The sequence below is a fragment of the Mobula birostris genome, chromosome 22 (genome assembly GCF_030028105.1).
Source record: "Mobula birostris isolate sMobBir1 chromosome 22, sMobBir1.hap1, whole genome shotgun sequence".
Lineage (NCBI taxonomy): Eukaryota > Metazoa > Chordata > Chondrichthyes > Myliobatiformes > Myliobatidae > Mobula > Mobula birostris.
The window spans coordinates 42,301,591-42,319,319 of record NC_092391.1 but is presented as its reverse complement, the minus strand read 5'-3'; the positions used below and the strand labels follow the sequence as shown (position 1 = coordinate 42,319,319).

The 17,729-nt window shown below is 40.5% G+C and overlaps 1 protein-coding gene across 2 annotated transcripts in view; it reads right to left on the bottom strand.

Moving 5' to 3' along the window:
* Positions 1 to 17,729, bottom strand: part of prpf4 (pre-mRNA splicing tri-snRNP complex factor PRPF4) — a 77,936-nt gene that overhangs the window by 10,019 nt on the left and 50,188 nt on the right. For both annotated transcript variants that reach the window (XM_072240553.1, XM_072240552.1), the window contains exons 7-12: positions 13,024 to 13,118; positions 9,560 to 9,618; positions 8,944 to 9,067; positions 3,916 to 4,005; positions 3,343 to 3,465; positions 658 to 765 (exon numbers count right to left, since the gene is read on the bottom strand). In XM_072240553.1, coding sequence (XP_072096654.1) covers positions 658 to 765; positions 3,343 to 3,465; positions 3,916 to 4,005; positions 8,944 to 9,067; positions 9,560 to 9,618; positions 13,024 to 13,118 — 599 coding nt within the window. The remainder of the gene's footprint in view (positions 1 to 657; positions 766 to 3,342; positions 3,466 to 3,915; positions 4,006 to 8,943; positions 9,068 to 9,559; positions 9,619 to 13,023; positions 13,119 to 17,729) is intronic.

Below are 17,729 nucleotides of genomic sequence, written 5' to 3'. Positions count from 1 at the left end.
AACAATGCACTTCCTAAAAGCTGTGTGAATCCCAGTCCACAGACGATGCTGGCATCTGTGGGATGGATGTTAACCAGAAGGTGTGAAGTTTGCATGTAGTTTCAAAGAAAGCATTATCTACACTTTGTAAATATGGAATTGTCCTTTATGCTTAGCATGTTAAATACTAAATAAATGTATTGTGGATTCAGTTTGGAACAATGGATTCCTAAAAGCCCAGTCCAAATGCTGCTGGCGCCTGTGGGATGGATGCGAATCAGAAGGTGTGAAGTTTGTATGTAGCTTCAAAAGAAAGCATTGTCTGTACTTGTAAACATGGATTCATCCTTTGTGTTTAGCAAATAAATATCGAGCCCCACATTGGGCAAGCAGACCTTTCCACCGAAAGCGTCTCCGTAAGATGCCTGCTGTACCTTGTTTTGTCGAATCAAGGGGCTGCTTTGTATCTACCAGTAACTCCCTCCGGTGATTTCATTCACGGGGAACAACAATGCCAAGGCATATCTAGTCCAGTGGTATATACACATGCCTAGGGATCATCCCTGATGAAGGCAAAGTTTGTCATCGAAACGCCAGTTAAAATCGATACTTGTACCCAGCTGGCAGCCCGAGAAAAGTTTACTCGACTTTCCTCAAGTCCACGTTTACTTATCTTACCCATTGGGAGAGAAGCTGATTCCGTAGATCTCCTTCAAATGTCCTTCTAGGAACATGATACATCGACCAGTCCGCAGGTCCCACAGACGTCCAAAGGCATCAAGGCCACTGATCAGAAAGAGAAACTCAGTAGTCAGTCATTCTGGCAACATTCACAACTGCAGCCAAATCTGGCGAGAAAAACAAAATGTCCTCTCCCCTAATAGATGAATAATCTCTATTTCAGTGGTTGGTCCTATAATAATTAATTAAAAGTAATGATTGTTCTTTTAGAACAGGGTTCCATTTTTTGCCATGGGCAAATACCATTCAGCTAGGGGTTTGAGGACCCCAGGTTGGGAACCCCGTTTTAGAATAAAATTTCCTATAGCATTTCGTGGGGTCATTATCAAGTAACATCAAACTACAAATTGGGGCAAGGGAAAAGAGGAGCAGGTTTTTGTTGCAAAGGGGGAAAGAGGTGAAAAGGAAGATAAGGGGTGAATTTTAGGACTTCAGGAAATGGCATGGCTGGTTTATAGGACTGGAGATGATTGCAAGGGCAAATCTGAGAACAATGAAAGGAGTTAAAAACTTAAGGCAGGAAAACACATGGGTGATAGGTAAATAGGACAGGGTAGGAGTTAAGTCACAGGTAGCAGACTTTTGAAATATCTAAAAATTGCCTGAGTAGATGAAGGTAACTGGGGAGAGAGTTCCCTTAAGGAAGAGTGTAGTTATTTATGAATGGAGCCACAAGAAATGGGTGGGGTCTTACTTTAAAACATCTTGTTTGTATTTACAGCAGAGGCCACAGAAGTTAGGGAATTCAGGGAAGAGGACAGTGAAATCCTATTGACATTACAAAGGAGGTGATGTTGGCAGTCTTGAAAAGCATAAAGGTGAATAATATTCCCAGAACATGACTAGGTGTATCCCAGGATATTGTGGGAGGCAAGGGAATAAACTGAGCAAGGATTTTACTTCTTTTAGCCACGGTAGGGGTACCAGAAGACTGGATGATGGCTAATGCCATGACTTTACTTAAGAACAGCTGCAAGGTCAAGACATGGAACTACAGGTTGGTGAACCTTAGATCAATGGTGTGGAAGTTACTGGGTGGGAATCTGAGGGACAGGGTTCTTTTGGATTTGAACACAGAACATTCAGTACAGCAGATGGACAGGCCCTTGTGCCAAGTTAAACTAGATCGCCTGAAAACGTTGGTGGATACAGGACTGAAATGGTTATATTTGAATGCACACAGTATATACAATAAGGTAGATGATCTTATAGCACAGCTAAAAATTGACAGGTCTGATGTTGTGAACATCATGCACTCGTGGCTGAAAGATCACAACTGGGAGCTTAACATCCAAGGATGAACATTGCATGAAAAGGACAGGTAGGTGGGAAGAGGGTGTGATGGCTCTGTTGGTAAAAAAAAATCAAATTCTTGGAAAGAAGTAACATAGGGGTCAGAAGATGTAGAAACTTTATGGGTAGAGTTAAGAAACTGTAAGGGTATAAAGATGTCGAAGGGAGTTATATATAGGCCTCTGAACAGTAGCCAGGATGTGGGATACAAATTACAATGGGAAATAGAAAAGGGACATAAAAAGGGCAATGTTACGACGGTCATGGAGGATATCAATATTCAGATAGATTGGGAAACATCAGGTTGTTGTTGGATCCTAAGTAAATGAACTTGAACCGTGTCTACCAGATGCCTTGAACCCACTTGAGAAAAGGCAATTCTGGTCTGGGGCTGTATAATGGACCAGACCTTAGGAGGCAGCGATCACAATATGATAGAATTCACCCTGCAGTTTCAGAGGGAGAAGCTAAAATCAGATGTATCAGTATTACAGTGCTCCAGCAAACTACAGAGGCAAGAGAGAGCACATGGACAACCTTAAAGCAAAAAAGAAAGCAAACAATATAGCAAAAGTTAGTGGTAAGACAGAGGATTGGGAAGCTTTCAAAAATAAACAGAAAGCAACCACAAAAAGCAATAAGGAGAGAAAAGATGAAACATGAAATACGAAGGTAAGCTAGCCAATAATATAAAATGAGGAGGCCAAATTTTTTTTCGGATATATAAAAAGTTAAAGAGGCAAGAGTAGCTATGCCAGAAATTCAAGAGTGTTATATTCAATGAAGTTGCTATTACAATGGAGAAGGTGCTCAGGAAGCTGAAAGGTTTGAAGGTAGATAAGTCACCTGGAGCAGATGAACTGGGATTCTAAAAGAGGCACAGGCCAAGTAAATTGGGTATATAATAGATTCAGGTTAATTGGCTCTGTTGGTCATCAGGACCAGTATGTTTTGGCTTAATTAAGCAGCTGACCCAATTAGCTGATGTTTTATGGAAATAGTTTAAAAAGGTATTAAAAAAAAGACAAACTAATTAACAAATTATGTACTTAAATGAAATACAGAACAAATTAGAATACTACCAATACTACTATGGTAGTACTATAACTTTTGCCAAATGCTAACTGCATTTTCTACCCTACTCTTTCAGATAGGTGAGTGAAGTATTCTTTTACTGTCCTTTGAGTGAACGAATGGGAGGAAAACCTGGAAAACATTATGTTATCAGTACACAGAGGAGGCATGCAATAAAAGCACAATAGATCAGGTTTCTCAGTTAATTGAAGAATTAGGATATTGGCCTGGATTAAGTGTAGAATTTGTTCTTACCCAGTTCCCACCAGAGAGCCATCACGGTGGAAGGCAATGTCATAGACACCCTTGCTATGGCCTTCCTGGTGCAGGATTTCTTCCTGAGCTTCCAGGTCCCAGAGTCTCCAGGAGTGGTCATAACTAAAAAGCAGAAGCAACAGTAAAAACATACCAACTTACCTATAACATCGCTTAACACTGAAATAACTAGGTCTTATCCGCAATAAGGAAATGGCTGTGTAATATAAGAGTGCAGAAACACCACCAATGATTAAATGAATGAGAAACACATCACTAGCATGCTAACACAAGAATATGACATTTAGCTACTGCTTTTTGTACAAATGCCAATAAGTAAGTGCATGAGACACGATGGAGTGGATACACATTCAGTAAATATGTGAAAATGATGAGAACAGTTAGAGATTTACAGAATGAGGTGTCTGATGCAACAGCAAAGGCAGAACTAAATTCCATGGATTTAAATTCTAGCAACCATAACACATCATGTAACACAGGCTATCTTCAGTCCTTTTTGAACTGTTCAGTTAATGTTAACTTAACGCATACTGTTTATTAGATGTTACTTACCATGTGGTCCCGAGAAACCTGCCTGATGGATGCCACGCCACTCGAGCGACTCTCATTGTGTGCCCTTCAATGTTGGCTACTGGCTCATCACTGCAAAAGATCAAAGCACAAAGAAACATGCTATTGAACAAAGACTTGCTTTTTATTTTTATTTAGGGACACAACGTGACGTTTTGAGCCGTGATGCTCAGCAATACCGATTTAACCCGAGACTAATTCAAATTACGTTTATTATCAAAGTATGTATGCAGCATACAACCCTGAAATTTGTCTTCCCTACAGAGAGCACAAAACAAAGAACTATGAAACCAACTTGTTGAAAGAAAAACAAGAAGACATTCCTCTACTCCCACATACAAAAAAACTCGCATAAACGGCAACAAAAAAAGAGCGAAAACACTGAATATAAAACACAAAATCAAAAAGTATATTTCAGTTCAGCTCAGTGATCATTATCTGCAGGCCACCCCGATTCAAAAATCGCCCAAAAGCAGCAACAGAAAAAGGAGTGACCAAAACTAGTACACATCATAAATCTGATTTAGAGTCCAAATCCACAAACTGCGGCGTTTAAATCTTACTCTGGCACCATCGAGGGAGAGGGATCAGTCGAACGTAAGAAATTTCCCTCGAGAGTAGTGAATGAGAGGCAATTTACAATTTAAAATCACGGGACAATTCACAATGAACAACTAACCTACTAACCAATATGTCTTTGGAATGTGAATTGAAGAGAATTGACTTTATTTCTTGCATCCTTCACATACGAGGAGTAAAAATTTTTACATTACATCTCCAACTAAAAGTGCAATCATAGTAATTTATAATAAATAGAGCAGTCAATGTAATATAGAGTACATTCAAATCAGCGAGAGTTCATCAGTCTGATGGCCTGATGGAAGAAGCTGTCCCGGAGCCCGTTGGTCCCGACTTTTATAGTGCAATACCGCTTCTTGGATGGTAGCAGCTGGAATAGATTGTGGTGGGATGGCTTGGGTCCCCAGTGATCCTATGGACCCTTTTAACACATCTGTCCTTGTAAATGTCCTGAATCTTGGGAAGTTCACAACTACAGATGCGCTGGGCTGTCCGCACCACTCTCTGCAGAATCCTGCAATTAAGGGAGGTACAGTTCCCATGCCAGGCAGTGATGCAGCCAGCCAGGATGCTCAGTTGTGCCCCTGCAGAAAGGGAGGAAACCGGAGCAGCTGGAGAAAACCGATACATTCCACGGGGAGGACGTACAAACTCCGTAGAGAGGACACCGGGATTGATAGTGTCGAGTTAACTGCTATGCTACTGTCACGCCCCCAATGGGGCTTCATGGCATTTTACAGTGGTTTTCGCAACTGCTAAAGTGGTTTACAGACAATAACACTATGCTCCCATAGATACCATTAAAATAAATGAGAAGGTAGTCAATTTTAGTTGCTGATTCAGGGATAAATAGTGCTCAGGTCATTAAGAGACAACTTTCACACTAGGACAGTAAACTGGGATTTTTTGCACTCATCCTAGAGGGGAGATAGGGGTTACCGCCTATCGTTTTGTCCGATAGGTAGCACCAGCATTCCCTCAGTACTGCACTGGACGGTCATCTTAGATTGTGTAATGGATTTTCTGGGGGAGGGAACTTGAACCCACAATCACCAAGCTCAGGTAAGAGGCTCAAGTGGGTTTAGGCTGACAACTGGGTTGGTGTCGTACATGTTTTGTATAAACATGTCAATTTGGTGCAGGTTGGAAACAGTCAACAAACACTTTCGTTCAACAAGTTGGAATCAACATATTTAAATATGTCAGCCTCAATGTCAAACTCAAAAGGGAAGCGCTACGTAGCTGAATTAACTGTGCTACTAATATAGAATTGACACAAATATGACAGCTTCTCATACATAACTTTCTGAAGTTCAAATTCATTAACACTATTCCTTACCATTTCAAATTTCTCTAAATCCAACATGAAACCGAGCAAAGAATTTCACAGTCAATGCTGGATTAATGTGACATGAAAAATGCTTCAAATGAAACATTAACAGATGCTCACATCTCATCAAGACTCTCAGCCAATTACCTTAACAAATGAAGATGCTCAATTGCTAAACCTATTGCACGCAACTATGTAAATAAACCATTCTCGGTGAGATTATCCCTTTACTAGATTGCAAATCTGTCCAGGTTTTCATAGGCAAACTGGCCCTCCAAACCAGAACACATACAGATCCAATTTAATCAGGTGATCAGCTCTGAACAGGGTTGGTCAATCTGTTACTGTTTTTTCATTGATGGATGCCAGCCAAGTTTCTGACAAGTGGGCAACACAGGTAAATGCAACATCCTAAAACCGAAACAACACTCCAAATGCACAATGTAAATTAGGGTTGGAACCAACCTGGACTTCACCACCAGCAAAGCAGGAAAAGAAACAGAAAGGATGAGGAGGGTGGGGAGAGCAGAGGTCTGCGACAGGGTACAAAACAAGAGAGACTGTGATGTAAATGATGGTTGTGGTGTCACTGGGTGGGGGGGGGGTGGTATTGGTGAATTTCAGTGTTTAACACTAAGTAAAGCTCACTAATTGTCAATAAGAATAAATCCAAGTGTGGCTTAGCTATACTGCATTGCTCTCAAGTTCTGTGGATACAAATTCTATTGGATATACTAGCTCCATAATCACAAATCCCATTACATAATAAATCGCATTAATGAAAGAAATAGTTTAATTAATAAAATAGGGCAGCAGAGTAGCGTAGTGGTTAGCACAGCACTTTACAGCGCAGGAGACCTGGGTTCAATTCCCTGCCTGTAAGGAGTCTGTATGTTCTCCCCGTGACTGTGTGGGTTTCCTCCCACAGTCCAAAGACGAACTGGTGTGTAGGTTAATTGGTCTTTGTAAATTGTCCCATGATTAGGCCAGGATTAAATCCGGGGAATGCTGGGCGATGCGGCTCAGAGGGCTGGAAGGGCCTATTCCAGGCTGTATCCCAATCAATCAATCAATAAATAAAACTTTCTGATAACTTCATCTGTTATGAGAGAAAGCAGAATCACATTGCAGCCGTATTTGATCTGTGCAGGTTTATGTTACTAATTACAAATGTAGATGTTTACCATTACACTTGCATGGATTTGATACATGGAATTTAGAAATATGCCACATAGTCAAGATGCAGAGACCTTTACCAAATGGAGGAATGGAGGGTAATGGGGGGGGGGGGTGAAAACAAGAAATTACAGGCTTGACAGCAGCTGACAGAAATATGACAATTACTATTATTGCTGTCATTCACTAATAAGAAAATAATAATAGAACACAAAGTCACTATTGATTAAAGTTGATAAAACTCAAAAAGTTACCTAATAAATTTATTAAACTTTTTCTGAAAATACAATGAGCATAACTGAAATGGAGAAATGAGTGGATGTGGTGTATTTGATATTGTGCCACAGAAAAGGATTCTGTACAGATTTACAGACTTGCTACGTTGAGAATAATGTATTAGGATTGGTTACTAACAGAGAAGAGTAGTGATAAGAGGACTATATTCAAATTGGCCAGTAAGAAGCTTCAAGGATCGGAGCTGGGGATTCAGCAATTCACCACCTGTGTGAATGAAAGGGTCAAGTGCATTGATACTACAAAGACAGATGGAAAACTAGGCTGCAACAAGACTCAGAGGATGCAGAGGGAAATGTTAAGTAACTGACCAAAATAAGATGGGAAAAGTGGTATACTACATAGGAAGAATAGGAGAGTGTATTAAAATGGTGTAAAACTATTTAATGTTGATGTTGAAAAAGATCTGGCGCCTCCATGCAAAAACACAAAGTTAATACTTACATGCAACAAATAATTAAGAAGGGGCAAGAGGAAAATTTTACAGCAATTGTATTCAATTTTAGGGAAACACTTGAAGTACTGCGCACAGTTTTAGTCTCCTTATGTAAGGAACAACATTCTTGGATTGAGACAATACATCAAAGTTTCACTGGATCGATTCTTGAAATGAAGGGCGTGCTCTATTAAGAAAGATTGAGCAGAACAAGTCCAAGCATAAGAGATGATCACATTTAAACAAGATTTTGAGGGGGTTTGGTAAGGTAGATGCTGCAATGCTAATATTCCTGTCATGGAAAAGTAGAACCAAGAGGACAAGACTGGAATGAATGAAAACAGACATTTGTGACTTTTTGGAGATCCCCACTCAAGAGAACTGTGATTTTCAGACTGACAATTTAATGATGAATATAGGAGAAGTCAAGTATACATGGGAATCCAAGTTAGGCAGGAAAGTGGACTTGATGCCAAAGGTCAAATCAGTCATGAGTCTACTCAAACGTGTAGCAGGCTTATTTCTCTCACAAACAAGAGAAAATCTGCAGATGCTGGAAATCCCAGCAACACACACAAAACTCAGCAGGCCAGGCAGCTTCTGTGGAAAAGCTCATGCCGAAGGGTTTCGGACCGAAACGTGGACTACACTCTTTTCCTAAATATGCCTGGCCTGCTGAGTTCCCCCAGTGTTTTGTGTGTGTTGCTAGGCTTATTTCTCTTATTTGATTTGTCAACATTTTGTTAACCAACACACTAAACAAAAGCACTTCAAGAGTAGACTGTGCATAAATGGTGGTGCAAACCAAACTGCAGTAAGTAAAATAGCCCAGTATTGAATTGTTTAAAATTTCACTTCCAAGAGGATAAATTCAAAATAAGCTCTGTGATGTGTACACATTGAATTTATCCTCTTGCAAGTGAAATTTGATAAATGTAAAATATGGTAAATGCAGATCTGATTAGCATAGATTATGTTAACATAGCAGGCTTAACTTTTAAAATACTGACTAGGCATAAGGCTATTTTAAAGCAACAGAACAGCTCATGAAATTGAGTGTTTCATCAAACAAAGTGCAAGTAATTTGCAGTAAATCAATACTACACCTCAGAAGACAATTTAAATCCAACAGAACACTTTTCACCTTAATATAATCTTAATGTATGTTACACCCATGACTATAATCTTCACAAACCTTTCCAAATTCCAGAGCTTCACTGAGCCGTCGGCTGCACACGATGCCATATTACAGTCCTTTTCATCAAGTGAAATGGTGGCCTGCGGATGAAATACAATGGCGCCCACATTCGTGCAGTGACCTGCCAAGACAGAAAATCCCATCAGCAATGACTGTGAGCAGCTGCGCTCCTGACTACCTTCACATTCATGAATTTAATCACTCCAACACTGAGAGTGTGCCTTCAACCTTTGAGGCCCAAGAATATGAAACTGCTTCCTTAACCTCTCCATTCATTTAAGGTCCTCCATAAAACTTAACATTTGAATAAGCTATTGGTCATCCACCATAACATTTCTCCATGCGGGGTCTGGCAACAAATCTTTGTTTGATAATTCTCATCTCAGGTTCAATTAAAAACTGTTATGCAATTGAAAGCTGCGGTTCCTGACAGTGAACTCTTCATTCAGTCATCATCATGAGGATTGCTTGCCAGAAAAAACCCTGGAATCAACTAGAAATAGAGAGCTGCTATAATAGAGCATTGCTTGATCTGTCTAAGAACCAAAGGACCTTCTCCATCTATAAAGCCTTCAGACTTTGTGGAACACGAACTGTGGTACATGAGGCTTACCTCTCAGTGTACGAATAAGGTTACAGTCAGGAACATCCCACAGCTTACATAATCCACTCCTGTAGACAAGAACAAACCACTATCAGAACTTGTAATCAAATAACACAGAAATAAAAAGGAACACCAGCACAGTTTCCCTGTTACCATGTGGGTTTCACTCAGGTGCTCTGCTTGCCCTCAATATCCCATAATGGTCAACTGAACACTGTAAATTACTCCTGGAATGTAGAAAACTGGGGGAATGTTGATGAGAGTGTGAGGAGGGTAAAACAGGTTTATGCAGGATTAGTGTAAAAATGCATTCTTGATAGTCAGCTTGGAGTTGGTGAGCATAAGGGTTCCCACCGCTGACTTTAAGGAGTTGGTACGTTCTCCCCACAACCATGTGGGTTCCCTCCCATTGTCCGACGATGTACTGGTTGGTAGGTTAACTGGTCATTGTAAACTGTCCCTTGATTAGGCTAGGGTTAAATTGGGGAATTGCTGGGCGCATGGTTCGAAGGGCCAGAAGGGCTTATTCCACGCTATAGCTCAATAAAAAAAATAGGAACAGAGGTATAAAGACAAAAGAGACCACAGATGCTGAAATCTGGAACAAGAACACTAGAAGACTGGACAACCCGTGCTAAAAGCCTGCACCAGGGCTGAGAGGGAAGAGGACAATTTAGTAAATAGCATAATGGAGTCTGTGGGATAAGAGACAGGCACATGTTAGATGGAAACATGATTTTATTTTGGGGGGGGGGGGGGAAGAGGAAGGAAATAGGTAAGGTGAAGGGGGAAATAGTAAAGCTAGCTGTAGATGTGAGTATGGAGAAACACCAGGCATGTGGATCACCTGAACCTAGAAAATTCAATGTTATTACCATTGGACTGTAAGCCAGCTGAATGGAAAATAAGATGTTGTTTCTCCTGTTTACGTTTGCCCTCTTCACAGCAATGGAGAGTACCGACTACAGACAAGTTGGTGTGGAATTAAGAAGGGAATTACAATGATATGCGATCGGAATCTCAGATGGCAACTGCAGAGTACAGGTGATCTTCAGAACGAATACCTAGTCTGCACTTGGTTTCACCATTGAAGAGGATGTCACATAGCCACAAAGCCCCTCGTGCCTCTTGCGCCATTCAGCACAATCATGGCTGATCTACAATATGTTGGCCTTAACTCCTCTTCTGTGCCGGTTCCAAATGAGAAGAATTCTTACAAATTGTTTTTTAATCAATGTTCATCTTAAACGTATCTAATGATCCGACCTCTACAATCTCAGGGCAGAGAATTCCAGAAATTCTCTACTCTCTGAGAAAAGAAATTGCTATGCCCCTCAGTTTTAAAACACTGTAGCTATATTGCCTTGTGTGTGACTCTCCCACTAGTAAAAACATCTCAACAGGTACCCTGTCGAGTACCCCTCAGAAACCAAATATAGACCTAAACGTAGTCTGGGCTGTTTTGATAGGACAACACTTTCATTTCAGAATTTTTACCTGGGGTGATTCTCCTTTAGGCTATCTTCAATACCACCATACCTTCCATTTAGATAAGTGGACTAAAACCATGACAGTTTTCCAGGTTTTCAGTAACACTCTGTACAACTGTAACAAAATCTCCCTACTTTTAAACTCAAACTTTATTGTAATAAAGGCCACATGCCATTTCTCTTTATAACATGTTGGACCTACCTGCTAACTTTCTAATGATCCCTCTGAACTTCACATTTTCAGTCTCTCTCCTATCAGATAATAATCTGCCTTTTGATTACTGCATGATCTTACACTTCCTCACATCAAACTCCATTAGCTAGGTTTTTGTCCAATCATTCAATCTGCAGTATATCCTGTTACAGAATCACTATTCACATCACAACATACTCTTCTACCTATTTTTCCAACCTAAGCATACTTGGAAACCTTACATTTCTTTTCCACCTCCAGGTTATTAATGTAAGCAGCAAACAACTGCAGGTCAGGAACTGCTCCCTGAGTTACTCCGCTAGTTACATCCCTTCAGCTGGAAAACTACGTATTTGTTTTTTCTGTGACAGCTGGTTTTCAATCCATATTAGCACACTCCCTCCCATATCTTAGGCTCTAAATTGATGCATCAGCCTCTTATGCGCCAACATGTTTAATGCTTTCTGGAAATCTAAAAACCAACATCTGCAGGTTTCCTTCTATCAACTCTTCTTGGCACACCTTCAAAGAATTCCTAACAAATTGGTCAAAGAAGATTTATTTTAACTAAAATATTGATTGGATTTTTTTAAATTCAGCTTTACTGAATGATTAGTTATTTCCACTTTGAATCATGACTCTAGTCTCTCTCCAACTTCAGATGTTAAATTGATGTCACATTAAGAGCATTTGATGGCCCATTGCCGGTATTCATTAAAATTCAGAAGAATGAGGGGTGACTTCATTGAAACTTATCGAATGGTGAAAGGCCTTGATAGAGTGGATATGGAAAGGATGTTTCCTATGTTAGGAGGGTCAAAGACCAGAGGACACAGCAAGAGAAGTGCCCTCTTAGAATGGAGATGAGGAGGAACTTCTTTAGCCAGAGTGGTGAATCTGTAGAATTCTTTGCCACAGGCAGCTGTGGAAGCCAAGTCTTTATGTATATTTAAGGCAGAGGTTGATAAATCCTTGATTAGTCAGAGCATGAAGGGATGTGTGGAGAAAGCAGGAGATTGGGGCTGAGAGGAAAGTTGGATCAGTCAAGATAAGCTGATCAGACTGACACAGCAGACTCGATGGGCCAAATGGCCTAATTTTATCGTATATCTTATGGTCTAAATTAACTGGCCTGTAGCTCCCTACCTTCTGTCTACCTATATATTTAAACAAGTGTGTCACATTGTCTGATTTCCAATTTACCCTCTTAGAATTTAGCGAGTTTTGAAAAATTTCGTCCAATGTGTCCACCGTCTCAGCAATCAGTTCATTAGGTGCAGACCACTGTGTGTCAGCTATCTACAGTAACCACCTTTAAACCTGTGGATTTCTGAATACCTTATTTATCCCTTTGATTGGGACTTTTTTAAAAAAAATTGTAAGTTACTCCCTGACATTTGAAGTTAGCCATTTGTTAATCTTGGGGATATTTGCAGTATCCTCCATGGTGAAGACTGATACAAATTTAAAAAAAAATAATTTAACAATCTAACATCTCTTTGTTTCCGGTTATTAATTTACCAACCTTGTTCTTTAGAGTCTCCACTCTTACCTTACCACCTTCTTCCTATTTATATATCCACAGAAATTCATACTATTTCTTTCGATAGATGATACATGCAAATTTTATCTCAAAATCAATTTTTTCCCTTTTTATGGTCTCATGTGGTCATTAGTCACATGTCGTTTGACTGCCTTTTTGGTCAGCAGAGTATAATACCCAGCAGCCCATAACCCAGTGAAACATTGTCACAATGTCACAACGAAGTACTAACACTTTTGAGACTTACCAGGAAGCTGTAACTAGGAGCTTGGAGTTGGGGCTGAACTGACAGTAGGAAATGGGACGGTCATCACCAATCTGACTGCAGAAGTTATTCAGGGCCTGCAACAAAATGAGAGCAGAGGTCAGCAAGAGGCAGACAGGTACACCGGTGGGGGGAGGAGAAGCGGGGTGCTGGGGTGAGGAAAAAAACAAAAGAGAGGAAGATGGAGAATCAATGTCTTTTGTTTTACTACTGTATTTCTTAAAACTGCAAGGTATCAACACAGCTTGCTTTGGCTGAGAATACACAACTTAAGTTTGCTTTAAATTAGCAAGGTAATTGAACAGTCCCTCACTAATCAAAGTGTCAAGTCATAGAACACTATAGCACATAAAACAAGATTTTCAGCCCACCTAACCTATGCCAAACTATTAATCAACCCATTTCCTTCAACCTGCACCCAGACCATAGCCCTCCATGCCCGTAACATCCATACACCTATCCAAATTTTCTTATATGTTCAAATCGAATCCACATCCACCACTTGCATTGGGCAGTTCATTTCACACTCTCAGAGTGAAGAGGCTCCCCCTCATGTTCCCCTAAAACATTTCACCTTTCACCCTTAACCCATGACCTCTACCTGTAGTCTCATCCAACCTCAGCAGAAAAAGCCTGCTTGCATTTACTCTATCTATAACTCTATCAAATCTCTCCTCAATTTTCTATGTTCTGTTGATAAAGTCCAAACCTATTCAAACTTTCCCTACAACTCTGGTCCTGAAGTCCCGGCAACATCCTTGTAAATTTTCTCTGCACACTTTCATTCTTATTTACATCCTTCCTGTAGGTTGGTTACCAAAACTGACACACTATACATTAGGCCTACATAAGAACATAAGAAATAGGAGCAGGAGTAGGCCATCTGGCCCATTGAGCCTGCTCTACCATTCAATAAGATCATGGCTGATCTGTCCATGGATCATCTCCATCTACCTGTCTTTCCCCCATAACCTTTAATTCCCCTACTATGCAAAAATCTATCCAACCTTGTCTTCAATATATTTACTGAGGTAGTCTCCACTGCTTCATTGGGCAAAGAATTCCACAGATTCACCACTCTCTGGGAAAAGCAGTTCTTCCTCATCTCCGTCCTAAATCTACTCCCCCAAATCTTGAGGCTATGTCTCCTAGTTCTAGTCTTACCCACCAGCGTAAACAACTTTCCTGCCTCCATCTTATCTATCCCTTTCATAATTTTATGTTTCTACAAGATCCCCTCTCATTCTTCTGATTTCCAGCGAGTACAGTCCCATATGACTCAATCTCTCCTCATAGTCTAACCCCTCTCATCTCTGGAATCAACCTGGTGAACCTCCTCTGCACCATTTCCAAAGCCAGTATATCCTTCCTCAAGTTAGGAGACTAGAACTGCATGCAGTACTCCAGATGTGGCCACACCAGTACCCTATACAGTTGCAGCATAACCTCCCTGCTCTTCATTTCAATCACTCTCCATAGGCCTCAACAACATCTTATAAAATTTCACCCCACCTTATGTACTCAATACATTGATTGATGAAGGTCTATATGCCAAAAGCTTTCTTGATGACCCATCTATCTGTGATACCACTTACAAGGAATTATGGATCTGTAGTCGCAGATCCCTCTGTTCTAAGGCACCCCTCAATGTGTAATTCCTACACTGGCTGGTTCTCCCAAAGTGCCACACATTACCACATTATCATTCAGATCACTGACAGAGATGACAAACAACGAAGTACCCAGTACCAATCCCTGTGGAACGCCACTAGCCACAGGCCTCCAGTCACAGAAGCAACCCTCTACTACCACTCTGTCTTCTCCCACAACGCCAATGTCTAATCCAAGTTTCTACCTCATCTTGAATGCCAAGTGACTGAACCTTCTTGACCAACCTTCCATGTGGGCCCTTGTGAAATACCTTGCTGAATCCATGTGGAAATCATCCACTTCCTTGCCTTCATCGACATTCCTGGTAACTTCCTCAAAAAACTCTAAGACTGGTTAGACGTTACTTACCACACACAAAGCCATGTTGACTATTGGTCCCTGTCTATCCAAATAAGTCATATATCAAGTCTCCTTGCATACCTTCCAATAACTTTCCCCACTACTGATGTCAGGCTCAATGAGCTATCATCCAGCACCTCACCTGTGGCTAAGGATGATTTAAATATCTCTGCTAGAGCCCCTTCAATTTCTGCACTAGTCTCCCACAGGGTCCAAGGGAACACCTTGTCAGGCCCTGGGGGTTTATCCACTCTAATCTGCCTCAAGACAGCAAATACTTCCTCCTCTGTATTCTGTAGGGTCCATGACCTCACATCTATAGACTCTGTCTGTCTCCTTTCCGCTCCACGCATAGATTAATACTCTGATCTACCAGAGGGCCAATTTTGTCCCTTGCTATCTTTTTGCTCTTAATATATCTGTAGAAGCCCCTATGATTCTCCTTTATTTTATTTGCTAGAGCAACCTCATGTCTTCTTTCAGCAGTTGTGATTTCCTTAAGTGTCCTCTTGCATTTCTTAGACCCAAGTATGTACCTCGTTTATTCCTAGGATAGAAAGCATCCTGTCTGGGTGCATCACAGCTTGGCATGGCAACTATTTTGCCAGTGACAGCCAGAAATTCCATAGAACTTTGGACACAGCTCAGCACATTATGAAAACCAGCCTGCCCTCTGTGGAACTCTGTCTAAATTTTTCTCTACCTCAGTAAAGAGGCAGCCAACATAATCAAAAATCCTACCCACCAGGGACATTCTCTCTTCTCCCCCCTTCCTACTGGCCCACAAGATACAAAAGCCTGAAAGAAGATACCACCAGTTCCAAGGATAGTTTCTATCCATTGTCATAAGACTACTCAACAGTCTCTTAGTACAATAAGATGGACTCTTAACCTCACAAATGACCTTGTTATTGACTTGCACTTTATCGTCTACCTGTATTAAACTTTTTCTGTAACAGTAAAACCATACTCTGCATGGTCTCGGCCCTAAACGTCAACTGTTTACTCTTTTCCCTAGGTGCTGCCTGGCCTGCTGAGTTCCTCCAGCATTTTGTGTATGTTGTTTTGGATTTCCAGCATCTACAGTTTTTGATATTCTGCACACCGCTATTTGACTTTATACTACCTCAATGCACTGTTGGAATAAAATGTTCTAGATGAACAGTATGTAAATTTTCACTGTACTTTGGTATGTGTGACAATAACAAACCAATTTTAGAGTGCACAGTGGTAAATGCAGGTACTGAGGGTTCTTTGCTTGGACACTATTTAACATGCATTTACTTGACAACATTACTTCGCAATGGAACTAATAACAGTGGTGGGTGTTATTAACAACTTCACAGCACACGGGCAGAAGTTGTTGATGTCACAAATTATAAGGTTACCCATCCTTAAAACTGGTATCTCTCACATATTGAAGAAACATGAAAAATTAAAATTACATTGAAACTTAGTTTAAGTACAATCTGGAAATAATTCGGAAAACATGTACCCTGGATGGTTGGGTTGAGTTATTCTCCGATCCTGACAATTGTGATGAAATATTTGCAAGTATATTGCCAAGTACAGAGGACAATGCAACCCAACTAAGTACTGTCCAGCTCTACCACTTAGATGGTTGATCTTCATGAAGTTGATTTAATATAGAAGTGAAGAGAATTCAACATTGTTTTTTTCCATTGCTTAACTAATGTCGGGGAATAGATTGGAAACACCCCATTTATATTGGGTGAGTGTGCCCCTCTTCATCTCACTAAACACTCTCAAGGCTGGGACTTTATTAATTAGCTACAAAACATAATTTCCACAATGCTGCTCCATCAAGTCATTTCAGGATATCTCCATACAGAGATATAACAATCCAGTTTTGCAATTATATCATTAACTTGAACAATCTTGTGTCCAACTTTTCATCCTTAATCCTTCATATTATTCTTCATTGAGCCTCCAATGTCCTGCCAGTGTACAGAACGAAGTAAATTGGGATTTGTTATTTCCACATTTTACTTATTCTCCAAAAAAAAAAGCACAAACCTTTTTGGGAATCAGAATTCTGCCAGATTGGCAGAGCAAATGAAAGGCCTACAATCACTGTATTTTGCAATGGAGTTCATTTTGACAAACACTCTGTGCCTCTGTAGAGCATATGTGCGAAAGTGACTGAAAGTTCAGTTGCTGGGCCAGCACAGCATCTTGCATCATTACAGACAGACTCTTCAGTGGGTTGCTGACTGAAACTCTCACAGTTTCACCCTATTCCACCAAATATTTCCAGTGTGAAATACAGATTAGAGGTTCCTCCGCAGCCCAACAATTATACCTGGTTAGATACCACATCAGGCAGCTGTAAATTAAGTACATCTATTGCCATACAAGGCTGTGGCCTCAGTTCCTTCCTTTGCTCCCCATACACCCATGAATGAGTGACGAAGTTCTGCTCCAACTCCATTTACAAGCTTGCAGATAACACCACCTTAGTGGGCCAGACCACAAATAAGACAGAGTACCATAAGGAGATAGAGCAGCTGGTAACATGGTCTTAAGACAACAATCTTTCCCTCAATGTCAACAAGAGATGATGACTTCAGGAAGCAGTGCAGAAAATGTGCCTCTGTATGGATCAATGGTGCTGGGTGGAGATGGTTGGGATATTCAAGTTCCTCAGTATAAATATC